This window comes from Felis catus, chromosome F1 (genome assembly GCF_018350175.1).
Source record: "Felis catus isolate Fca126 chromosome F1, F.catus_Fca126_mat1.0, whole genome shotgun sequence".
NCBI classification, from domain to species: domain Eukaryota; kingdom Metazoa; phylum Chordata; class Mammalia; order Carnivora; family Felidae; genus Felis; species Felis catus.
In genome coordinates this window covers 31,228,817-31,256,609 of record NC_058384.1, presented here as the reverse complement: position 1 = coordinate 31,256,609, position 27,793 = coordinate 31,228,817, and the positions used below count along the sequence as shown (strand labels likewise).

The 27,793-nt window shown below is 37.3% G+C and overlaps 1 protein-coding gene across 2 annotated transcripts in view; it reads right to left on the bottom strand.

Annotated features, from left to right (window-relative positions):
- Nucleotides 1-27,793, bottom strand: part of INTS7 (integrator complex subunit 7) — a 93,124-nt gene that overhangs the window by 42,458 nt on the left and 22,873 nt on the right. For both annotated transcript variants that reach the window (XM_011290973.4, XM_045048396.1), the window contains 4 exons: nucleotides 22,847-22,893; nucleotides 18,857-19,056; nucleotides 18,264-18,386; nucleotides 671-788 (listed from right to left, as the gene is read on the bottom strand). In XM_011290973.4, the coding sequence (XP_011289275.1) occupies nucleotides 671-788; nucleotides 18,264-18,386; nucleotides 18,857-19,056; nucleotides 22,847-22,893 (488 nt within the window). The remainder of the gene's footprint in view (nucleotides 1-670; nucleotides 789-18,263; nucleotides 18,387-18,856; nucleotides 19,057-22,846; nucleotides 22,894-27,793) is intronic.

Here is a 27,793-nt window from a genome sequence, read left to right as displayed (position 1 = left end):
GGGAGGGGGGAGACAGAGAGAGAGAGAGAGAGAGAGAGAGAGAGAGAACCCAAAGCAGGCTCCAGGCTCTGAGCTGTCCACACAAAGCCCGATGGGGGGCTTGAACCCACGAACTATGAGATCATGACCTGAATTAAAGTCAGATGTTTAACTGACTGAGCCACCCAAGCACCCCAATAAAGGCATTCTGAAGTTAAATCATCTGGAATAGGCAACTAGGAAGTCATTATTGAACTGGGGTAAAGTTTTATTTTAATCATTTTCCAGAGGGATGACATATACCTAAAAGAGGGCATGTGACATTTGCTTTTAAACATCACCACCATTTGGCCTTTGAAATGTACTTAAATCCAAAGGGCACTTTGAGTCAGAGGCATACAAAAGCAAACAAGCTATGTTAAGTATCTGCAAAAATACTGTTTCACCTACATATAATTCAAAACAGGGCAAATCTAGAAAACCAATATCCTTGAATTATAATCAAAGGTGCAAGATTTTATAACAGACATTAGTTAAGAAATCCTTTTCAAATCAATCACTAGCATATAACAGAGTATGAGATTGGAACCGTCCTGGATTCTAAGGCTTTATAGAAGAAGCAACATGACCCATCAGCATGAAAAAAGGGATTACCACATTGTCCATATGCTCTCCCTTGTGTTCGCCTTACCTGAAGCTATGCTGAAGTAATGTTTGATGGCAATGGTCCCTGACAGTGTGGAAAGGACAGACAACATCCCAAGTTTCAGGCTGTCATAAGGAGTCTGGAGGGCACATTCACAGAGTGCCTGAAATACAGAGGAGTAAAGAACGCAGAAGTTGAAATGCCAATATACTTTAAAATTGTCTACTTGTTTTAAATGTTCTAGCTTTTAGAAAAATTGTATCTTCCCCCCCCCCCCATGATAAAAACTTAGGTCAAACTGCCACAGCCAAGAGGACCCTAAGGAAACATGTTAGCTAAATATAATGTAGTTTCCTAGATGGGCTCCTGGAACAGAAAAAGGACACCAAGTAACAACTAAAGGAACCAGAATAAGGAATGAACTTTGATTAATAATAATGTATCAACAGTTTATTAATTTTAAAAAATGTGCCATATTAATGTTAATTACCAATAATAGGGGTTAACTGGATGTGGGGTGTGTGGCGATCCTTTGTATTGTCTTTCCCATTTTTCTGTAAATCTACACCTATTATGAAGAATAAAGTCTATTTAAAAAAAAAAAAAGGTCATGACGACTGATTTTCTATTAAGCCCAGTGTATAAATTACGTACTATTTAGTCCTCACAAGCAGAACCTCTACCACACTCTGCTTACTTGAGAGATACGTATGTTAGTTCATGTATGTATATTTCAAAAAAAAAAATAGAATGTGGCAATTCTATCTACTATACAAGTGAATGAGCTGTCTCTTCTCCATTTCGGGTCATCTACTCTATGCCTAAGATGATCTGAAGAATTACGAAAAAGAAGATGCTTTTCTTTCAGCACAGTCAGCTATAAATATAAGCTTATACTACAGGGACTCCTGCCTCATCCAGTATATTTACTCTTGGGACATGTCTTGTAAGTAGTCAAATAACTGCCTGCAAATTCAACTAATTCCCATTCTCCAACAAGGGCAAAGGTTCAGAAAATGGCAAAACTTAAAGACCAGGGGAAAAATAAAAAATAAAATTCCAGAAAGGGTTAGTAAACTTTATAAAATATAAAATAAACTTAGTATGTCCCAGATAAAAATATCAAAATCTTGGGAATGGGGAGATTTAGATCATCTGTTTCTAAAGATCATATGGAAAAATAAAAATCAGAAAATATCCAGAAAAATTCTGATAAAGTATAAGGACGGACAAAATAAGCCCTACCAAATATAAAATGTATAATAAACCTGTAGAAGTCAAAGTTTTTCATATCATGGACAGAGAAATCAATCAGAGAGAACTGGTCCCAGAAATGGATTCAACTACACATAGAATTTAATATACGATAATGGCATTTCAAATCAGAGGGGCTTTTAAATCAACAGTTCAAGGACAACTGGCGAGTCATTTGGGTAAGATAAAACTAGACTCTTGTTTCTTTTTTGTCACAAATAAAAACCAAAACTATAAAAACTACTAAGGGATCAACATGGGAAAAGAAAAAGTAAAAATATAATTGACAAACCTGGAAAAAAAAAATATTCCCATCATGTAAGGTCAATGAAGGCCCAATAAGCTTAATATACAAAAAGTTCTTACTAATAAATAGACAACCCAATAGAAAAATGAGTAGTTCACAGATAGTATTTATACAAAATGGTTTTTGTATATAAAATGGCTTTTATTTTTTATTTTTATTTTTTTTTAATTTTTTTTTTAACATTTATTTATTTTTGAGACAGAGAGAGACAGAGCATGAACAGGGGAGGGTCAGAGAGAGGGAGACACAGAATGCGAAACAGGCTCCAGGCTCTGAGCTGTCAGCACAGAGCCCGACGCGGGGCTCGAACTCACAGCCCTCACGGACCGCGAGATCATGACCTGAGCTGAAGTCGGCCGCTTAACCGACTGAGCCACCCAGGCGCCCCTAAAATGGCTTTTAAATATAAGAAGTTAAACCTCACTCATAATTTGAAAAATTTGAATTAAGAGACTTTTTTTCACCAGATTAGACAAGTTTAATAAAATACAATACTGAAAACAGTGTGGGATACAGGTGTTCTCATGCATTGCTGATAGAATGGTAAAATGGCGTAAACTTCACTGGTGGGTACGTGGCATTAAATATAAAAATATTAAATGTACATATCATTGGACCCAAGGAGTCCTTTTTTAGAGATGGTACATTCATAAAGGTGATTTTTTTCTTAAACCAACTAGTCAATGTAGCAATGTAATCAGTAACAGTAAAAGTACTAAAAACAACTCTAATGTCCGTCCGTCCGTGGGACTGGAAATATAAAGGGAGTACCACACAGCTGGTAAAAGAACGCAGTAGATCTAAGTGCTAACATGAGATGTTTCCCAAGATGTACTATTGATAGAAGGTTCAGAACATGTATATACTGTATTTCCATTTTCGTACAGAAAGAAGACGGGACATACACATGCTTGCATATGGATGACAAATGCAAAATTCAGAAGGATATGTAAGAAAATAGTGACGCTGACCACCTCTGTGGGCGAGGGCTGGGGGAAGAGATGATTTGTATCTCATTCACTGTGCACTTTGAACTCTGAATTTTTTATCATGTGCACATGCACTTTTTCAACTGAAACAAAAACCTAGTTAATAAGAAAAGCAGCAGCAGCAGAAGCAAATAATCCCGGGAGAAATGCAAAAGTAGTTTCTGGTCATGGAAGGGAAGACTGTGATCAAGATGAAGCAAACAAGAACTGTGGCAATTAGATCTGAATATGGAGTATTTATTTGTGACCTAAGAGGAGGTATGTCCAAAAGAGATGAAGGCTAAGAGAGAGAAACACTGCATAAGGAAGATTAGGTCAGATTAAGGATGACGTTGAAAGTTAGGCAGAGTAATTTAGACTTAATGAGAAAGGTAAAAGGAAGCCACTGGAGAGGAATAACGTTATCAAAAGCATTGGGGAAGATTATTCTGGCAATGATAAACACAGTTGAGAGCCAAGGAGCCAACCTACAGACTATGGCAGTAATCCAGGCAGGTGGTGATGGACAATAGCCTGAACCACAGCTTGGTGGTAGGAATGGAGAGTGGAGTGTGAATATGAAAGACGTTTTGAAACAGATTATGTATGAGGGAATCAACAAGGACTCAAGGACTACTACAAAATTTCAAACCTGATGACAAGAGCATGTTGATTCCATTTTTGAAGATTGAGAATTTACGGGAATAAGCTAATTTCAGAGGAAAGACGGAAATAGGAAGAGATATGAAGTCCAAGGAGAAATATCTACCAAGCATTTAGAATCTGACAAGAAGCAGATTTTTAACTGGAAGACTCACACTGGAATTCTGGCCCTGCCACTTACCATCTCTGTGATCTGAGCCAATTACTGAAATCTTTGAGTCTCAACTTCTTTGTCTGCAAAATGGGGGTAAAGATGTATACCAAATTGCTTTCATGTAAAACATCTCTGGAAAAACATACAAGAAATTAGGCATTGGTTGCCATTGGGCAAAGGAGCTGAGGGGATGGCAGAAGAGTAAGTGGGAAATATTTTACATATATATATAGATAATACATATACACATGTGTGTGTATATATCTATATCTGTATCTACATCTATATCTATATATCTATATATCTATATCTATGGATGCTTTTGCAGCTTTTGAATTTTCACACATGAATGTATTGGCATAAAAAGAAATAAATGTTAAAATAAAAGGGGGGGGCGACGTTTATTGTCTGTAATAATAGAAAGTCCAAGAATTCTGTAAGCTCTACAAGCTACGATGCTGGAGAGTAGTTCAGCTCAAGGAGAAGGACTAGAATGCCCAGGCTGATGTGAAGGGGAGCAGTCAGACTGGCACAAAATAAATGGGAGGAAGCACCCAGCTTCAACTCAACCCAAAGACTCAACTCCAAAGAAAAGGAGGGGTGAAGAATCCAAAGATGATACAGTTTCAAGAGTGGAAAAACTGAGTGAGGGCAGTTCAGTGCAAAGAAGCCAAGAGAAGGGGCAGGCTGAGGGGGCCGTGACGAAGGCAGAAAAGCCTCCGGATTTAGCATTAAGAACACTGGCGACGTTTTAAGTGCCTAAGCAGAAGCAATAGGGAAACAGATCTAAATGCAAGTGTATGAAAGAAAGAGTGAAGGGTTAAGAAATAAGAGAAGACACAGACGCTGTTTTTGAAGTACAGAAGAAAGCAGTTTTTAAAAAAGTGATTGTGGTTAGGTAATACCACAGTCTTTTTTTATTTATTCAAATACTTAAGCCATTTCCACTTATCTATGTCTTACTCCCTAAACTGTCCTGCCTTGTGCTATTAACTTACTTGTGCTTAAGAATAAAACCCTCAGCCAAATAGCCCCAGAAGTTAAGGACTATGTCTTATATTTCTATGTATTAAAAATTATGCCTTGTAGAGTGCTCTGTGTATTAGGAGACATTTAATCTTTCAGGACGATCAAGAAGGCATATGTGAGACATTTATGAAAACGATATTAATGATTTTTAAAAAGCAAGAAGAATTTTACCATTTAAAAAATTGAGGGAAAATATTAGAAAATTAATGTTATCTTCTAATTTCTGTCATTCAGCACAGTACTGGGTACTAAAATGCTCCCAGTAAATACATACTGATTTCAAGGTTCATTAATTCAGATCAGTAAGCTTAACAGAGCACATCACAAAGTTCCCCAGGGATGGCACATCAATCCTATGTCAGTGATGAAGTCTGGCTCAAGTTTCTGTTCCAAGGACATAGCCTATTACAAACTGTTCTTACCAGGGCCATTTTCACGTTGACAAAAAGGAAAACTAACTCTTCAGAGTGCTCTTTCTCACTCACCACGACAATCTTCTTCACTATTTGGTCTGAATTTCTCTCTCTAGGCTGGCTTACCTCACTTCTCAACTGAAGCTCTGTCCTGAATTACCGTTTTCTGGGTCAGTTCCTAAATAGGGGCTTCTCCTCTACCCTAGAATGGGACTGGCCACCAGGGATGTGTTCCAGAAAAGCATGGCAAAAATTTTATAATCTTTAAGGTACAGAAAAACATTACGTTTCAAAGTACTCTGCCAGAGACATAATCTCTCAAAATGTCTCCATTCTACTAACCACAAAGACAAAGATGTAAAAGAACTAATTCTCAGGCTTAACTTGTCATTCCTCCTAGTATCAGATAAGGTACAAATCAGAGCTCTCAGGAGATATAAAACCAAAAATAAAATTATGTCTTTGAAAATATCCAGAATAATCTTTTGCTTCATAACAGACAGGTTGTATAAATCAACTTCTTCAGATAAGATTATAACATCAAAATAAGTGTAAGCTATTAACACAAATTAACACCAACTAAAATGGATATTTATGTTAGCAAGCATACAAAATCCAAACAAAAATATAAATACATGAAAAAATATTTTTGTTCTTATGAAATTAATTCTGTTTTTGGCTATTTTAATAAAAATACACTATATTAGGCCTTCATTTTGTGTTTTTAGAACATTTAGAATGAAAGGATTTCCTTTAAATCTGGAATATATGATTCCATGTTAATTATAATACCTACCATCACACTAGCAAAAGTAGCAATGAAATAGACACAATCACTCTTGAAGTACCAAAACCCAAAAATTAATCAGCAGTGGATGCGACTGGATGAGAGGCAGGAAAAAAGGAGGGAGGGAAGGGGGGAAGAAGGAAGCCCTAGAAAAAATATAATTACTCTTGGTAATTGGGAGTAAAACTCAAATTTGAAACCAAAAAATATCATTATCACTGTTTTCCTCTGTTCTATTTCAATATTTTCAAAAATATATCTAGGTTGTGAGGTAGTGATTATTTGACCATATCTATTTAATTAAGATCAATATGCTCAGGTTTCAGGCACAGGAAAAAATTCTTTGTGAGAGAAACAAATATTAAAAAATACATACTTTCAATTAAAATTAATCAAATAAAAAAGTTAATCAAAGAAAAAAGATAAATCAGAATTAAAAACTCAAGGGAAGATGTGGTAAAATGAAGAAATACTAGCAAGCTGTGAAATCAACAAACTAGTTAACATTTAAGTGACTGTTAATGTGGCTGTGAAGTTCAGTGCATATATTATGAAAAAACTTATTACAAAAAAAAAAAACCTCCCACCGCATAGCATTAAAAAAAAAAAAAGATTGATCATTAAATTCCAGATTATTTTAATAAGATATAGGAAAGAGTGAAGGGGAGAAAAAAGAGAATTCAAGTCTGCTAAAATTTGCAACATTTCAATGACCACACTTTTCATTCTTAACACACACATGTTCTTACATTACTATATAATGAGTACAGATATAAGTAAAGTAAAAACAAATGTTTAATTAGCATGTAAAAATCTTTTTAATTCACTAGAACATAAAGGAATAAAGAAAACAATCAAAGTAACAAAGGAAAGTAATGGAGAAAGGAAACAAAAAAGAATGTATAAGAACAATAGGAAGATGGGGAAAGTAAGCAAAAACATCAGGTATATCAATAAATGCAAATAATTTATGTTACACTATTTAAAAAGACTCAGATCAAGTCTAAAGAGGTAAATTTAACTATGTGCTATTTATAAGGATTAAACCCAAATGACAGAGAAAAGTCAATAATAAAATTGACAGACTAATGAATACATGCAAAGAAAAATAAGTAGCAATGTTAATGATATATAAAGAATCAGAGACAAAAAGCTTTCATGTTTTATTTATTTTTGAGAGACAGGGACAGACAGAGCATGAGCAGGGGAGGGGCAGAGAGAGAGGGAGACACAGAATCCGAAGTAGGCTCCAAGCTCTGAGCTGTCAGCACAGAGCTCCATGCGGGGCTCAAACTCACAAACTGTGAGATCAGGCCCTGAGCTGAAGTCGGACATCTAACCAACTGAGCCACCCAGGAGCCCCTAGAGGCAAAAAGCTTTAAATAGGATAGAGGATTCCTTTACATTAATAAGTTCTATTTGTGCAATAAGAGCATTAAGATAAAAAATTTTTTTTTGTTACTGTTTACTTTTTTTTTTTTTACTTTTTTTTTTTATTTTTTAGTGTTTATTTATTTTTGAGACAGAGAGAGACAAAGCATGAACGGGGGAGGGTCAGAGAGAGGGAGACACAGAATCCGAAACAAGTTCTATTTGTGCAATAAGCGCATTAAGATTAAAAAAATTTTTTTTTGTTACTGTTTATTTACTTTTAAAGAGAGAGAGTGAGAGTGCACACGTGAGCAGGGAAGGGGCAGAGAGAGGGGGAGACCCAAAATCCGAAGCAGGCTCCAGGCTCTGAGCTGTCAGCACAGAGCCCGACACGGGCTTGAACTCACGGACCGCGAAATCATGACCTGAGCTGAAGTCGGACACTCAACAGTCTGAACCACCCAGGCGCCCCTAAGATTTTTAAATTAAAATGCAAATGGGTGTGAGAAGAGAATGAATATCAAAACTCCATAGATCAAAAGGAAAAAAAAAAACTAATTTAAGATGGTATACTTGAGTACTATCAATAAAGTAGATTCAATATAGCTTTATACTAAAATGCTATATTAGTAATATATATAGTACGTAGTATACATATACAATATGTAACATTACATGTAATATGTAATATTAACACGATACATATATATAACATGTAACATTATATACTATATATTTGTCTACATATTATACTACATAGAACATATCTGATATAATTAATATAGAAAATATACCTTCTTTTTAAATCCTTTGAACTACAGTTGACACAGGGGTGAGGGTGCTGACTCCCTACACAGTAGAACATGGTAGTATGACAGATCTATATATAAAATCCATGTATAAGTGGACCCATGCAGTTCAAACGCATGTTGTTCAATGGTCAACCATATTTATAAAAAGTGATCCTACACTGGGTCTCAAAGAAACTTTAAAATTAGAAATTAATAACAGAAGGTTGGCAACAACAAAAATTCCATGAATACAAAAAACTGATAACTTCAAAAACAGAAACTTCCAGTTATAAGATCAGTTGGTATCAGGCGTGGAACATACAACATGACTACAGTCAACAGTGCTGTGTGATGTATATGAAAGTTGTTAAGAGAGTAAAGCGTAAGAGCTCTCATCGTAAGAAAACTTTTTTCTATTGTTCCTGCATGAGATGACGGACACTAAGTAAACTTACCTTGGTCATTATTTCACAATAAATGTAAGTGAAAGCACGCTGCACGCCTTCAACTTATACAGTGATGTGTGTCAAGTGTATCTCAATAAAACCAGAAAAAAACAATATGAATAAAGAAAAAAATTAATTTCAGGGTCACAGAAGAAATCAAAACTGCTCTCTTGGAAATCTAAGAAAACAATCATTTATAATACCACCAAAACCCACGAACTACTTAGGAATAAATCTAACAGAATGTTACAAGATTTGGATGCTTTAAACTAAGAACTGCTGATGATAAACTAAAACCTAAATAAACAGAGAGAGATATTTTGTTCATGGATCAGAAAACTCAATACTTTAAGATGTCAGCTCTTTTCAAACGGATTTATAGATGCAAATACCAATCAAAATCCTAGCAAGGTTTTTTGCAGAGACTGACAAATTGATTCTAAATTTTATATGAAAAGGCAAAGGACCTAGAACACCCAAAATAATTTTGATAAATACAAAGGTAGAGGACTCACAACCTGATTCCAAGACTTACTATAAAGGTACAGTAATCAAGATAGTGTGCTATTGGGATGCCTGGCTGGCTCAGTCGGAAGGAAGAGCGTGGGACTCTTGCTCTCAGGGTCGTGAGTTGGAGCCCCACACTGGGTGTAGAGATTACTTAAATAAATAAAACTAAAAAAACCCCAAGACAGTGTGCTATTCATTTAAGGATAGACACATAGATCAAAGAAACAGAACCCAGAAACAGACTTACGTCAATATGGTCAAAGAATTTTTAACAAAGATGCTAAGGTAAGTCAATGAAGAAAGGACAGTCTTCTCAACAAAAGGTGTGGGATGATTGCCTATCTAAATGCGTATCAATCCCTACCTTGTACTTGAGTAGACAACAGTCAACTCAAAATGGATCACACAGAGCTAAATATAAAACCACAGTTATGGGGCGCCTGGGTGGCGCAGTCGGTTAAGCGTCCGACTTCAGCCAGGTCACGATCTCGCAGTCCGTGAGTTCGAGCCCCGCATCAGGCTCTGGGCTGATGGCTCAGAGCCTGGAGCCTGGTTCCGATTCTGTGTCTCCCTCTCTCTCTGCCCCTCACCCGTTCATGCTCTGTCTCTCTCTGTCCCAAAAATAAATAAACGTTGAAAAAAAAAAAAAAAATTGAAAAAAAAAAAAAAAAAACCACAGTTATAAAACTTCTAGAAAAAAACACAGGGCAAAATCTCTGTGACCTTGGATCAGGTAAAGATTTCCTAGATAAAACAAAAAACACAACCTAAAAAAGTGAAAAAAAAATTGATAAACTAAATTTCATCAAAGTAAATAACTTCTACTCTCTAGAAGATACTGTAAAGACACGTACTGGCAGGAAATACTTGTAAAATACATATCTGATAAAGTATCTGTATTCAGAATATATAAAAACCTCAGTAACAAGAACACCATCTTTAAAAAAATGCATAAAAGATTAAAATAGGCACTTCACCAAAGAGATATAGATGACAAGCCTGAAAGATACTCATCATTAGTCATTAGGGAAATGCAAATTAAAACCATGATGCGATACCACTGCATACCTAATGGCTAAAATTACAAAGCCCTATGATAGAAAGTGCTAGCAAAGATAGAGAACTAGAACTCTTACATACTGCTGGTGGGAATGTAAAATGGTAGAGTCAGCATGGAAAACAGTTTGGCAGTATCTTACAAAGATAGTAATATATTTACCACACAATCCACCAGTTCAAGTCCTAGGTATTTACCTCAGAAATGTCTCCCAAAGACCTGTACAATAGTAGCTTGATTTATAATAACAAAAACTGGAAACAATCCAAGTGTCCCTCACCCTGTGAATGAATAAGCAAATTGTGGTACGTCCATACATTGGGATACTACTTAGCAATAAAAAGGAACAAATCACTGCTTAATGCAGCAACATGAATGAATATCAAAAGCATTATGCTAAGTAAAAAAAAAGTCATATCCAGAAGGCTACATACTGTGTGATTGCATTTATATTCTAGAAAGGCAAAATTATAGGGACAGAAATCAGATTGGTGGTTGTTAGGAGTTGGGGGAAGGACTGACTACAGAGGAGCCTGAAGGAACTTTTGGGGTGATGAAAATGTTCTATATGTCAATTGTGGTGGTGGTTACATAACTACACACACTTATTAGAACTCATTGATCAGTATACCTAGAAAGGTTTCTGTAAATAAATTATACCACAATCAACCTGACTTCTAAAAAATGCTTTTCAAACTAATGGCAAGGAGACCACTAGAAGCCATAATTTATAGAATTTAGGCAATCTGCACTACGGGGAAAATTAATTAACTGCTTTCATTATTAAACAAGAATAAAAATAAGTGCTCTAAGCCCTTGAAAAAGATAAGAAAGCCATGCCTCTGCAAAGTCAAATCAAGAAAAGGGGGATATAAACACAAAGAGTAAGAAAAAATAAAGATAAAATTTCAAATACAAAAACACTAAAAATTATAAAGGTTCTCTATATTGATACTAATGAATCTGAGAAGTGAATTAAATGGAAAACATCAAAACTGGTTGAAGAAAAGGTAGAAAAGATAGGGCAATACCTATATAAATAATTGGAAATACTCTCAAAATACTATCCCTGGAGAAAGTTCCAGGTTCAGATGGGTTTCTGATACCTTTTAAGCAGTATCCTTAGGAGACAGAAAATTTCTGTCATAGCTATTCACCATTCTAGAATATAGAAAGATAAAGATCCCAATTCATTTTATTAAGACAGCACCACCTGAACCCTACAATCTGTCAAAGTATACAGGAAGGAAAATGATAGAAAAATCTTACCTTTAATATAGTTTTTTAGAGCTACTCTTACAATAGCATTTTTTTTTCTTTTTTTTTTTTAGACAGAGTACAAATGATAGAGGGAAAGAGAATCCTAAGCAGGCTCAAGGCCCAGCAAGGAGCCTGACACAGAGCTGGACGCCACAACCCCAAGGTCGCAACCTGAGCTGAAACCAAGTCAGATGCCCAAGAGCCACCCAGGCGCCTCTTAAATAAGCACTTATATATATATGCCAGAAACCATATGTATATACACTGCTTTGCTCAAATATCTTATCTGGCAATCCTCTATTACCCTAGCTTAATGGCACTTCTGTTTCTTTAAACTCCTCCCATGATAAAAACAAAAAGCAGACAACATACACTTTAGCAGTACAGTCTCAATTCTTTGCTCTTTAAAGCAGAACTCCTATATTTTTTATTTAGTTTTTAGTTTTTATGTAAATTCCAATTAGTTAACATACAGTGTAATACTAGTTTCAGGAGTACAATTTAGTGACTCAACACTTGGTGCTCATCACAAGTACGTTCCTAAATCTCCATCACCTATTTAACTCATGCGCCCCCCCCATCCTCTCCACCGACCCCCTGATAACCATCAGTTTGTTCTTTATAGTTCAGAGTCTGTCTCTTGGTTTGCCTCTCCCCATTTTCCCCCATGATTGTTTGTTTCTTAAATTCCACCTGAGTGAAATCATATGGGATTTGTCTTACTCTGACTGACCTATTTTGTAAAGCAGAACTCCTTTAAAAGAACCTTCTAGGGGCACCTGGGTGGCTCAGTTGGTTAAACATCCAACTCTTGATTTCAGCTGAGGTCATGATCTCCCGGTCCTGAGTTCAAGCTCCACTCCACACTGAATGTGGAGCCTGCTTAAGATTCTCTCTCTCCCCCTTTTCCCTTCCCCATGCTCGTTCTCTTGTATTCTCTCTCTCCCTCTGAAATTAAAAACAAAACAAAAACCTCAAACTTAAAAAAGAAATAAAAAAAGGGGCAGCTGGGTGGCTCAGTAGGTTAAGTGTCCAACCCTTGATGCGGGCTCAGGTCATGATCTCATGGTTCGTGGGTTCAAGCCCCACAATGGGCTCTCTGCTGTGTCAGCTCGGATCCTGCTTGGAATTCTCTTTCCCTCTCTCTCTTTTATTTTTTTAAATAAAAAAATTTTAAAAACCCACTTTCTATATTCACAGTCCGTATTTTTCCTGTTTTCCTCCAACCAGTCTTGTGCCCACAATACTCCAATAAAACTGCTCTCATGCAGATCATTAATGACTTCGTTTTGCTAATTGCAAAGGTGAATTATCAGTCCTCATATCCTGAAGAATACAAATATAGTGCAGTATCCCTCATGGTTGATTATAACCTTCTTCCTATAAAATAATACTATCTTGACTTATCTCCTGCCTCACAGGCTGCATATCAGGTTGCTTTGCTGGTTCTTTCTTATTTCATCGTTCCCTGAATCTCATCTATACTCTCTCCCTAGGTGACTCATCTGGTCTCATGACTTTAAATACCATCTATAAATTGATGACTCCCATATTTACAACTTCAGGTAGATCTGTTCACTAAACTCCCAACTCCTTGACATCTCTACTTGGATGTCTGACACTGTAAACGTCATTTGTTCAGAACTGAACTCCTGATCTTCAAGAAAAAAGCCTCCCAGAATCTTACTCAATCCAAGTAAATTTGTTGAAGCCAAAAACCTTGAGTCATTCTTCCTTTCTCTTACACTCTACGTATAATCTGCCAGTAAATCCGTCAGCTTTGCCTTTAAAATATATCCAGAATATTACCACTTCTTGCTGCTATCTCCACTGCTCCCCCGGGTTCAGATAACCACAGTATTTTCTAATTGGAATATTTACAACTACCTCCTAAATGTTCTCCCTGCTTCTGCCCTTGTGTCCCTACAATCTAGTCTCAATATATCTAAGTCAGAGAGAGTCTCTTAGAACAAGTATACTAATGTCCTCTGCACCCCACCCCCATCACCCTGGTAACCACTGTTTTAGTTTTCGTAAGTTTGGCCTTTTCAGATTCCACAAATAAGTGACATCATAGAGTATTTGTCTCTCTCTTTCTAACCTGGGGGTGGGAGGATAGGACAGATGTTGTGTAAGGGTACAAATTTATGAGTAAATAAGTCCTTGAGATCTAATGTATAATACAGTGAATATGGAAAACAATGTTGTATGATCATCATCAAGCTTGCTAAGACTCTAGAACTTAACTATTCCAAACACTAAAATTAAGAAATGATAATTATGTAATGTGATGGTGCTAATTATCACAACAATGGCAATCGTATTACAATATGGAAGTGTCCCATAATAACATGCTTAAATTAACACAATGTGATATGTCAAATATATTTCAATGAAAAAATAATAATGGCCTGTGCTAAAGTCCTTCCTTACAAAGGACTCAAAGGCCCTAAATGATCTGCTACCCCCTCCACCCATCTTACACTGTATGTACAGCCACACTGATCTCACATTTATGAATGCTCTCACATCAGGACCTTTTTCTTGCTGTTCTCCCTGCTGGTAATGTTCTTCTTTCAGAGGCTCACAAAGTTGGGATCCCTCCTTTACGTCCTTGCTAAAGTGTCAGCTTCTCAGTGAGAGCTCCCCTGACCACCCTACATAAAACTAGAACCTCCCTCTTCCTCACTCACTGATCTTCTTCCCTGACTTTATTTTTCCCCACAACATGAATCACTACCTGGTCTCTCCACCCAGCAGAAGCAAACGCAAACCTTCTCTAGAGAAATTATTCTTTAGAAGATTCTCACACACACTTCTCCAAGGAAAATGAGGAGCTCAAAGTAAAAAACAGCCAAGTATATAAGGAAAAAGGGTACTACAAAAGAGGGCCAAGAGAAATAGAGAGCAGAGACAGGTCTGAAAAGACCTTAGATAAGCTGGAGAGATAATTACTGGACTAAAACACGGACGGGAGAAATTATTCAGAGCACGGCACAGAGAGTTAAAGAGGCGGAAAAAAGATAAAGATTACGGGGGGGGGGGGGAGGGATTACGAGAAGGGCTAACATACATTTAACTGGAGATCCGGGAGGAAAGGCAAGATAGACTGGCAACATCTGCAAAAATGATGGCTGACAATTTCCCAAAAGTGTTGAAAAACACCATTCTTATGTTTCAAGAAAATCAATAGCCAAGACAGTTTAAACAGAAGAAATCCACAGATGGTTCACTGTGCAGACCGTCAAATTAAACAGAGAAAATTTAAAGCAGGAAAAAAGTTCCTTCCAAAGAATACTGCCATTCTCAGCAGTAATAATGAAAATCAGTAGATGGCAGAATGGTATCCTCAAGGCCCTGGGCATTATTCTACCCCCAGAGAAAGTATCTTTCAAGATTGAGGGCAAAATAAAGACATTTTCAGACAAGCAAATACTGGGAGAGCTTACCACCACAGACCCTCACTAAAGGACTTCCCAATCAATCAATCAATCAACCAACCAAAAAAAATCAATCAATCAATCAATAAAGGACTTTCCAAAGGCAGGAAAAAAAAGTATCCCAGAGAGAAAGCCTGAAGAGCAAAGACAGTGGAAGGTCCAAATGATCAATGAATTTATAAAACAACCAAACTGATAAGACAGAATTAAGACACATGACAACAATACGTAAGAGTTTAGAGGAAGATAAATGAGTAGTGTGTTGTAAGGTCTTTGTAGCAGAATTAACATAAGATATATCTGAAACATACAGATAAAGACTAGAAGTAAAAAGATGATACTCTACCATGTAGGTACATCCCGAAGAAAACTGAAGTAACTATATTAGTATCAGACAAAACAGACTAAGGTAAAAGATAAACTGCAGAAAACTAAATAAATGCAATGTATTTATTCATGTATTAGAAGACGTAACACTGTAAAAACATCAATTTCTTACAAATTGATCTTTCCATTCAATGTAATTCTAATGAAATGATCAGCTTTTTTTTCAAGTTTTATTTATTTTGAGAGAGAGAGAGAGAGAGAGAGAGAGAGAGAGAGAGAGAGAGAGAGGGAAAGGGGGGAGGGGCAGAAAGAGGGAGAGAGGGAGAGAATCCCATGCAGGTTCCGCACTGTCAGTGCAGAGCCCCACACAGGGGGCTAAACTCACAAATCATGAGATCATGACCTGAGATGAAATCAAGTCAGATGCTTAACTGACCAAGGCACCCAGGCGCCCCTCTCAGCATTTTTTTTTTTTTTTTTTTACCTGGAACTTGATCAGCTGCTTCTGAAATTTATATAGAATGCCAAGGACCAATAAAGTACAAGTATCCAGAATATACAAAGAATGACTACAAATCAACAGAAATCAAGACTTGAATAGCTGTGTCACAAAAGAGGAAATCCAAATGATCAATAAACATATTAAAAGGATGTTCAACTTCTTTAGTAATCAAGGAATTAGAAATTAAAACTACAACTTTTAGGGGCGCCTGGGTGGCTCAGTCGGTTAAGCGTCCGACTTCAGCTCAGGTCACGATCTCGCGGTCCGTGAGTTCGAGCCCCGCGTCGGGTTCTGGGCTGATGGCTCAGAGCCTGGAGCCTGCTTCCGATTCTGTGTCTCCCTCTCTCTCTGCCCCTCCCCCGTTCATGTTCTTTGTCTCTCTGTCTCAAAAATAAATAAACGTTAAAAAATAAAAATAAAAAAATAAAACTACAACTTCTAAACTGGTAAAAATGTAAAGGTCTGGTAATTCTAAGTGTTGGCAAGGAAGTGGACCAATGGGCACTCACCTTATTAGGAATGTAAACTGGCTCAATCAATTTGGAACACAGTTTGACACTAACTGGTAGAGCTGAAGATCTACATATTCTAGAAGTCAGCAGTTTCACTCTTAAGTATACAAAGAAAGCCCAGCACATATGTGCCAAGAGATAAAGAATGCTCATAGCAGCACTGTTTGCAAGTGCCCCATGTTGGAAATAACCCATCAAAAGCAAATAAACTGTGGTCCATTCGTATAATGGAAAACTACACAGCCATTAAAGGGAAAAAAAAAAAAAAACATGCAAACACATGGATGAGTCTCATCAGTACGATGTTAAGCAAAAGAAACAAAAACAAAAACTAAACATTATTTTTCAGGGAAGCATATATAGGTGGTAAAACAATAAAGAGTGAAGAAACGATTATCACAAAAGTCCAAATAGCAGTTTCCTCTGGGTAGGTGTTCTGGTTCTGAGGGAAGGTGGCAGGGGTCTGTGAGCCTGCAGTCCTCTATTTCTAGCTGGATGGTGGCTACATTGTTTTCATTTACAATTATTTAAACCATTAAACCATATTTTACATACTTTTTTGTACGTGTGATGTGTCATACAATAAAGAGGCAAATGTGAAGGAATAATACAACACTTTCACTGGGTTTGCTTCCCTACTGTAGCCGAGTACATTCTCTTCTTGGAAAGACAGTATTATTTAGTGGAAAAAGCATTAGAGGACAGAGCTCTCTTAATTAAAATCTCAATTAAGTCCCCTTAAGAAGCTCTCTTAAGCATATCAAGTCTCTCTGAACCCTAATTTGTTCACCCCCTAAATGCAAATACTAACACCTGCCCTTATCTCTTGGGATAGTCGGGCCTACCAATCACAACATACGGAAACGTGTTTAGAAAACTGCAAACAAAAAACCCAAATTAACGCGGCACCTTAGCTTCATGATCTGAAATTCAAAGGTTTTTGTTGCACTGTAGCTATGATGACACCAAAAGATAATAAAATCCATGAAAATAAAGGTTACATTCTAATAATCTTCCATTTCACTTCAAACATTTTTTAGAAAATGGTGCATCTGTTAACAGTAATGAATAAACAAATTTCTTCTTTTGAGAAGAAATATAAAACATTAACTTGACCTAAAAAATGTTATAAAAGATGCCACATTAAAAGTCTAGAGATTGACTGGGGCACCTGGGTGGCTCAGTCCATTAAGTCTGACACTTGATCTCAGCTCAGGTCATGATCTCACGGTTCAGGGGATCGAGCCCTGCGTCAGGCTCTGCACTGATGGTGTGGAGCCTGCTTGGGATTCTCTCTTTCCCTCTCTCTCTCTGTCCCTTCCCTGCTCTCTCTCTTGCTCTCAAAATAAGTAAATAACCTTAATAAAAGTCTAGAGATTGAGACCTGCTCCTGCATTTACAAAATAAAACTTAAGAATGTCCTTCCTCTCTATAAAAAGAAAAAATATACTTTGCTGAGTTACGCTTCCAGTACCTTCTCCCTAATAAATCACAGCTGGCACCAACTGTTCTCCCTAAAGTGAGTAAAGGAGACAGGAATTAAATAAATGATTTTACTGGGCTTCTCATGTAGCCTTAGTGCTGCTATGGGAAAAGTAACAGGAAACTGAGAGGCAAAGTCTAACTCACTAAAAAACAATACACAAAAGGATAAAAGTTTCAGGTGTTTATTTTGCCACTTAAAAAATGACTTCTGCCATACGTATCGACACTGCTCTTAATTTTTTTTTTCACATTCAAACATTTAAAAGATGACAAAGATGGTACAAAAATGGAAAGTAGGACAATTTATGACAATGTTGCATTATTTTTCTATATAAAATATTAATGTTGAAAGTTCTACATACCTGAATATTTTCCCTACTCCAAGTGTGTGGTGTTTTATTGGCAAGTAATTTCAGATCTTGAATAGCAAGTCTCTTTACTGCCTTCCTAGGGTCATTCTTCAAATACTGCAATAGTAGCTGAATCTATGAAAGAAAGGTCATTCATGAACAACACTGCCACTGAAATTACCATTAGGGATGTACTACCATTTAGTGAAGCTTTTAGATCTGAAGACAGGACTCATTTCAGATTGCAGCCCTATCACTTATTAGCTATGGGTCCATGTTTGGGCCAGTTTCTCCTCGTGCATAAAAGTATACTTATAATCCTTTAACTCGTAAGATTCTAGCACAGGACCTGGCCTTTTAATCTTTACTGCCAACTCCATGCTCTGCCAAGTGCCCTCACTTCTACATCATGTTCTTAAAGGGCTCCCAAGAATTACTACTGTGGATGCAGAAAGAAAAAAGCAAGCAAAAGGAAATTAAAGTCATCTTTATCAGAGAAAGGGACCTTAATATTATCAAAACTTAGGGGTTACTTAAATTTCTTGGTTTATACTTAATAGGAAAGTTTACTGAAGAAAAGGCAGTTTAAAGAAAACTGAAATTACCTGCTTAGGCGTATCAACCAAAGATGAAGCGGCAAGCAGAGTAAAAGTGTGCAAAGAAACAATCACCATCTTGGTGGAGGGATAGGACGTGACCAGCTGCTGTAAAAGCTGACGTGCGCTGGACGCCAGGATCGCATCATGGTGCATGTGCTGAAGGATGGGGATTAACTTCAGCTTCAAGTCAACTGGTGTGGCTAACCCTGGATGCAAAAGGAATCGTTAGGGACAGATTTCTGATTATCATCCTTGATAATATTTCACATTTAAAAGGTCTGATTCGGGGCGCCTGGGTGGCTCAGTCGGTTGAGCATCCAACTTCAGATCAGGTCATGATCTCGGGGTTCAGGAGTTCAAGCCCCACATCTGTCTCTGTGCTGACAGCTCGGAGCCTGGAACCTGCTTCAGATTCTGTCTCCCTCTCTCTCTCTGCCCCTCCCCTACTTGTGATCTGTCTCTCTCTCTCTCTCTCTCTCTCTCTCTCTCTCTCTCTCTCTCTCTCTCAAAAATAAACATTAAAAAAAAATTAAAAGAAAAAAAGGTCTGATTCACTTAGCAAAATGACCATTTAAAAACAAATAGTATACTAATGTTACATTTACGACATCAAAGATAATTATAGTAAGCTGACCCCCAATTAAGTTTGATAGTTTTCTTCCAAAGCATTTATCTTAACATTAATTTTTTGGTGAGTATGAAACTACATGCTGACAGTAGAAAATGCCTTTAAAAGGCACAGCAGAAAGCAAAGTTTATTATTTGCTATCTATTTCTTCCCACAGCATACTAAAAAGATATATGCATGCAGGTACATATACATATGTACACACATACTCAATGGCTACAATTAAATATATTTACAGTTTTAATTATTTTCTTCAACACTAAGTCAAGACCTGGATGTGAGCAGACTGTGTGTGGAGGGGTTCTGAAGTTCTCTGAACTTAGTGTGGCAATGCCTTTTTTTACCTCCTCCACGGCAGGCATTCCATGAGGATTAAGTCCAGCGTATCTTTTGCTGTCAACACTGTAGCTACACAAAAACATGTTTTCTTCTGCAGCATGGCTTTGTGATGATAAAGAACAAAAACCTGTAGATCATAATTCACCACATATATGCCAAAAGCTAATTCATACTCTGCGGAACACTGTTTTCCCATTGTGAAGTCACCGTTAGTGGGAATATATAAGAACATTCCAACATCCAGGGGTGCCTTCCATCGACAACTCCCTTGCTGTGTGGCCTGTTTAGGTCTGGCCAAAGCAGAGAGCCCCAGGAGATGGAGGGGAGAAAAATGAGGTCAGAGTATGGACTCCCTGCTTTCCTTTCTGTAGCCATATCCTGCTTATGTTATTAATGTTTTGATCCTTACAGCACCAAATGCGTTTGACACTGCTGGCCATTCTGTCTTTGAAACTCTTCTCTCTTGAAGGCATACTCTTCCTGGCTTTTGTCCTTCTTCTGGCTATTCCTTCTCAATCTCTCTGTATTCATCTCTTTTAGCCACACTTTAATTTCTGGTATTCCTTGGGGTTGGTAACACACTTTTCTTCTCACCCTCAGTACTTTCCCTGAGTGAGGTGATATAATCCCATGGCTTCCATTATCAGCCATATGCTAAAGACTACCTCCTCCTACCCCTCCACCCTGCCCCTGAACTTCAGATACATGAATCCCATTACCTCCTGGTCACCTCCACTGGGATGTCTGGTCAGAAGCATTTTGTACTTACTGGGGCGCAGAGAACTTCTGGTCTTCCCCACAAAAAAATGGGAAAATTTTTCCCATTTTAGTATATGACAGGTGCATCATTATAGAGCCTTTCTTGATTCTCTTACTTCTCTCGCACCCCGCATCCAAATTTATTAGCAAATCCTATTGATCGTAGCTTTAAAATACAAGCCACATCTGACGATGCCATTCTGTTCCCATTGCTGTCCCTCTGGCCGACTTCCACCACCATCTCCAGACTGAATTACTGCAAAGTTCTCCTAAGTATTTTCCCTACTTACACCTTTCCCCATGGCAGACTCCTATCTCATATCACTCCCTCCTTCCTCTGCAAATCTATGCTCAACCCAGCAGTCAGTGGAATTTTTCGCATTGATGGACATTTTTACTGGTTTAGGGACACTCAAGAGGTTTTCCTTGGCAGAAACACAAGCAACTTAAACTTAAATGTAAGGATGCTTTTATTACTAAGACTCCCCTGCCATTTCCCTATCTTGGGCTCCAGCCTTCCTCCACCCTACTCCTGTGCTTTTTTTCCCTCTTTCTCTTTCAACCCCCTAGAGTTCCTGTTCTTTTGCTTAAAATTTTTTATAGATAAAACTTGAGAAACAATAATGAATCTTTTTTTTTTTTATAATTTTTTTTCAACGTTTATTTATTTTTGGGACAGAGAGAGACAGAGCATGAACGGGGGAAGGGCAGAGAGAGAGAGGGAGACACAGAATCAGAAACAGGCTCCAGGCTCTGAGCCATCAGCCCAGAGCCCGACGCGGGGCTCGAACTCACAGACCGCGAGATCGTGACCTGGCTGAAGTCGGACGCTTAACCGACTGCGCCACCCAGGCGCCCCGAAACAATAATGAATCTTAAGTGTGCAAACTAGTGGGTTTCTACATGTGAATATACCCAAATAACGATCACCCAAATACACACAATACTCCCGCACTGGCATAGGAAGGTCATGGGCATAGCTTCCACCAACTCCCTTGCTATTTGCCCGCTGTCTGAGTTTAGCCAGTGTAGAGCCCCAGCAGGGTATAGGAGGAAGAAGAAAGACGTCAGAGTATTTATTCCCTGAGTCCCTCTCCACAGGGCCACATCAGGTCATAGCACACTGAAGGTCAGTTTTTCAAAGTGGCCCTCTTGACATGACTTCACGCTTCTGGTAATCACTCCCTCTTTGCACCCTTGGGTGCAGGACTACATTATCCCCTACAGTTCATCCTGCCCACAACTTTGTAAATCGTTGCTTCCTTAAACCCTCCTTGGATTATTTTAATTCAAGTGTGATATCTGTTCCCAGCTGAGCTCTTGTCTGACAGAGCAAGCGTTTGATAAAAACTACTCAACAAATGAGTGATGCATCCTTTTAATGATAGCTTTCTGCAGTAGAGCCCTTTTCTGGCAGTGAGAAAAAAGCACAAAGGAATAAAGGAGAACAGGACAAAGCTCAACCATTGTGTCCTGGTCTTCAGGTAATTTTAACGTGGCTCCATTTCCCTTTCTGTAAAAGAGACCTAACAGCGTTACCTGTCGACGTCTGCCAAGTTGTACAACTCAAAGGAATGTCACTTAGAAAAATACAAAGGATGTGGTGCTCTCTAGAGCTGTGCAGTGCTGGAGCCCCAGAGCCCCCTTTAATGAGCAGGAGGGTAAATGGGGTTAATACACATGAAGCGTAATATGGAAGATGAGATTAGAAAACTAGGGCCTTGTAGGCCATGGTAAGGAATCTGGATTTGAGTTTAGCTGCAACTGGAAGAAGACACTGGAGGAACATGAACAGAGTAAGAAACAAACTCCTCCGCTCCCCAGATCAGACTGTTCTCCCCTTAAATATCTGCATCTCTCACACAAATATCACTCCACTAGTGGCCTTCCTTGACCAGCACATACAAAATATAAAGCGCCCCCTTCCACCCTGGGGTGGGGACTCTACTCTGGGAGCTCCCTGTCCCTACCCTGCTTTTTTTTTCCATTGCAACTGTTATATTTTATTTTTATTTGTCCATTGCCACCCCCCCCCCACTTCTGCCACTAGAATGTAGGTTACAGGAGGGCAAGGACTTTGTTTTGTTCATTACTGTATCCTAAGCACCCAGAACAGCTCTGGCATTTAGAAGACGCTTAATAAATATTATTTAAATGAATAAGTAAATGAATGGTGACAAGCACACAGTAAGTACTTAATAAATGGTAGCAGCTATTATTAATACAAATCCCAGTGAGTCACTTCATAATACTAAATGAAGCACACATACCTTGAATCATTTCACTGATTTTGTTACAGATTCCTACAGCAAAATCCCTTTGAAAAAAGAGAGAACAGCAAAAACGTTAAAACCAAGAAAAATTACATTTGCTGACGTTTTCTTTTTTTTTCCAATTTAATACATTATTTACTTTATTTTATTGTATTCATTATTAATGATTTTTTTTAAATATATGAAATTTATTGTCAAATTGGTTTCCATACAACACCCAGCGCTCATCCCAACAGGTGCCCTCCTCAATATCCATCCCCCACCCTCCCCTCCCTCCCACCCCCCATCAGCCCTCAGTTTGTTCTCAGATTTTAAGAATCTCTTATGCTTTGCTGACGTTTTCTAAGGACTTAAAGAGAACAAAATCAACACAATATTACAAATCGTAACAAGGGTCTGGTACAGGGGGTGGGGTGAGAACTGCAACTGACACCTAAACTTCCACCATCGAACGGCTCTGTCAACACTATCCTCAAGTGGCGATCAAGGAACGATGCTCTGACTTACGAGTGCTGCTGCACGCATCCTGCATCACCGAGCCCCACTGTCTAAAAGATTCGAGGTCACTATCTCAGTTCGCGATGTTTTAGGAAAGGCTTTTAATTATGAAAAGCTTTTAATACCATAAGCTGACTATACAAGCAATAAAATAGATTTTAAATATTCTAAGTTTTAGAAAAGTAGACTAATTATGAAATAGAAAAGTGGTAGGAAATATGGGCAGAATCTTACCAAGAGCTGAACTATTTAAAGTTAGCCATGTTTGGGTTTTTTTTTAATATTATATACATGTAAAGTATTTTCCAAGGGGCTGCTTTTGATTCTGTCTTAACAATAATATGACTGTTGCAAAAGTTATTAATAACATGAATATTTGGGATAGGACATTACATCATATGTAAGGAAATATGATACAGATAATATGATCAAGCTTGGCTCATTTAGCCATGATAAATGATATGTTAAGACATAAAATACTTCCCCTCTGCAGTTCAGTGGATGTCCACATAAAATATTTCCTGCCATTAAGATATTGCCATTTTCAGTTTCATTCTCTCATAAGCTCAGTGTTTTCCAGAGGCTACATGATGCATAATGACACCATCTCTTGACAGCTAATGGAATGTGTAATTGTGCATTCTTGTGTTTTCTAGAATTTTCCAAGGTAGTAGGTTTAGTATATGAACACATTCTCTGAGATTAACTCAGTTTGTTCTCAATTCTCCTGTGTTGTTACTATATTTAACTGTACCTATTTTTTTTAATGTTTATTTTTGAGAGAGAGAGAGAGAGAGAGAGAGCACGAGGCAGGGAGAGGCAGAGAGAGAGAGACACAGAATCTGAAGCAGGCTCCAGGCTCTGAGCTGTCAGCACAGAGCCCCATGCAGGGCTGGAACTCATGAACTGCAAGATCATGACCTGAGCCAAAGTGGGACGCTTAACTGACTGAGCCACCCAGGCGTCCCTTGACTATATCTATTATTATCTTTAGAATCTCATTCTCATTCATCATTATTTTGAAATCCTGAGGTTTTCCTTATGTTTATAGAGAAACATATCAGGAAGTACACATTGTCATGTTCTGCATTAAATTTTGAAAGATTTTCCTAAAATTTTATCTAAAGTTGCTTTTGTTTCAGAATTCAATAATATTTTATTACAAAATAAAATAAAGTTTATTTGCAAAGTCTTTTTTTATAATTAAAAAAAAAAATCACTGGCCAGAGATTAGAAGGCTCGTTTTCTCAACACAACCTGTACTGTGTAGGTCTAAAGATGCTGAAAAAAGCTAAAACTGACAGATCAGAGAGTTTTCTAATGTGTGGAAAGAAAGAACCCATTCTAAAGGAAAGCAAAATTGTAAATAAAAAAAATAAGACTAAAACTATCCTTGATTTTTTAGATGTTAGTAATTTAACTTATCATGCCTCATGATATAAAACATTTCAAAATGTATTATGGTACCAGTTAACTCTTGGTTTCATTTTGAGACTATTTAGCATTTTTTAAAAAAGACTATTTTAAATGGGCTCTTTAAAAGCAAAATATTGATTTTCAAACCAAAAATAAGAACAGGGTGAGTTATAATGCACTGGCTGGAGAAGTGCACCTAACATAAGAGTCATGTGCAGCTGAGCATTGACAATGCTGAAAACCTGGATGAAAAGTCAGTAAAAGAAGTCAAGGCACTGCCACTTTTCAACATTAGAGTAATTTATGAAATAAAAGATTTAGCTGCAAACAGGAAGACTAAGTTACAGCTCAACTGCAGAGTCTTATTTCTGCATACAGATGGACAAATCAACAGACATGGCGAGACATGCTCTTCTGGTTGTATCAGCATCACCTAATCATAAAACCTCGTCTTTTATGTGAGCTCTGGGCAATCAACATGATTTGTGCTGAAATTTTCGAAGTCAGTAACTTTTTTTTGGTTGTTTTTAAATCTTCTGGCTTTTCTGGAACACCAATGCTGCCATCTTCACCACTGGTACCAAAGTAATGATTGAAATTGCTAGCACCTCACCAAGAGCCAAGGCAGCGTCCCCAAACTGAACTACGGTCATTGCACTGCTGACTGCTGCACACTCACATGAAAAGGAAGAAAGGAAGTCAGATGTGCTTACAAATATCCCTGATAAAACAGTGGAAATTGCTAATTTTATTGAATTTCAACCCTTGAGCAAGTGTCTTTTTAATATTATCGGACAAAATGGAAGGCACACATAAAGTACACACTGGATGTCTCCAGGATAAGTCCCCGGCAACTGTTTCAATTATGATATGAATTAGCCATTTTTTTTTCATAAAACTTCATGGTTATTCAGACATGGCTATTTGGTAGACATTTTCTCAAAAGACGAATAAAGCCAGCTTGTAAATTCACAGAAAATAACAGGGGAAAATTTTTTGCCAATCTGAACTTCTAAGCAAAAATCAGGATTTCAGAAAACTTGCAACTATGGCCATGAGTTTGACAGCTTAATATTTAAAGACTTTCCTGATGAGATCGGTGGTGAGAGTAACAAATGTGAACCTCTGATATGATACAGTGAGGTGCGTCAACATTTGGATGATGTGCATAACACAGTGAACCAATACTTTCCAAAAGACAAATGCATAAGTTATAAAGCCAGACATGGGTAAGAGATTCCAATGGATTTCAGCGTAATAAAGTACAAGTTCATGGATATGGTTTTAGAGCCCACACTGCAGTTTAATTTTAAGAAACCACACTTGTCTGGTTTTGGTATAGCATCAAAGAAAAATATCCGTAATTACCTATCAAGCCTTTAAAAATATTCCTTTCTTAGATACCATATGTTTTCACTCTTATGTGGATCCTGAGAAACTTAACAGAAGACCATGGGGGAGGAGAAGAAATAAAAAAAAAAAAAAGAGGTTAGAGAGGGAGGGAGCCAAAACATAAGAGACTCTTAAAAACTGAGAACAAACTGAGAGTTGATGGGGGGTGGGTGATGGGTATTGAGAAGGGCACCTGTTGGGATGAGCACTGGGTGTTGTATGGAAACCAATTTGACAATAAATTTCATGTTTAAAAATAAAATAAAATAAAACCCCTATAATTAAATAAATAAATAAAGATAAATAAAAATATTCCTTTCTTTTCCAACTATATATCTGTGTGAGGTTGGATTTTTTTCATACACTTTAACCAAAATAACATATTGCCACCAGAAATGTTGAGTACAGAAACAGATATTAGAATCCAGCCAGCCATTAAAGAGATTTCCAAAAAAGGTATAACAATGCTACTCATCTCACAAAACTGCTTTTTTATTTTGGAAAATAATTATTTTCATAGCAGTATTTTTACATTAACATCTTTAGAGAACTGTTATTTTAAAAATGAATTAATAAGTGCTTTAAAAATTTAGACATTTAAATTTCTAATAGTGTAAATATCAATCACTGTAGTCCACATAAACAAGCTCTTTGAGGCCCTCAATAGTGCTTGAAAAGTGTAAAGAGATTCTAATACCAAATAGTTTGAAAACTACTGTTCTAAGATAACAATTTCACATTTGATAAGAAAAAGTTAAGTTATAAATGTCTTTTAGGTATAAGGTAAAAGGTGTATCAGGTCTGTATATACAACTCATCCACATTTCAGAATGCTCTCATACTTGTTATCCCTTCTTCTTAGAATATTCTTCCTCTCACTTGCTGCCTCTTTATCACCCAGTTTCAGCTCAAATGTCATTCATCAGAGAGGCCTTCCCTGATCACCCTACTTAAAGCAGTTCATTCAGGTCATTATCACAATGATGAAATTATTTTTATCACAAAATGGTTTTAGTTTTTCACATATTAACACGCATCTAAAACTATTCTGTGTTTACATAACAATAGGGCCATGATCTTCTCTACCCCTGTATTCCTGGGTGCTTAGAATAGTTATCTGGATATGGTGGATATTCAAGAAGAATTTTTTTCACTAACTATATAACTTTTATGCAACTCAAAATTTAAAAATCTGTTACAGGGCTTTAGGGCCAATGAACTGCAAATTAGAAGCCTGCAGTTTTCTTATCCTTTCCTTCCTTTCTTTCTTTCTTTCTTTATTTCTTTCTTTTTCTTTCTTTGCTTTCACTTATCCAGTAACACTTTTTAAAATTCTTAATGTCAACACTAAGAATGTACATTAAAAATATATAGTCTCATATGGTAATAAGATTATAAACAGAATAATCAGATTTTCCAGCCCCCCCCCCCAAAAAAAAAGTCAGATCTCACAACATTGCACCTACATTCCTGCCCTGTCACAATCAGCTGGGGCCAAGGGGCATGCAGCTACCACTTTTAGATGGCAAGTGCACTATTCAGTTCAGCACAGTGGCCACAAGAGGGCACCTTTCTCATTGACAATGCATCCCCATTCTCTGAAGGCATTTGGGTTTCCAACTCCTGCTTTGTGACCCG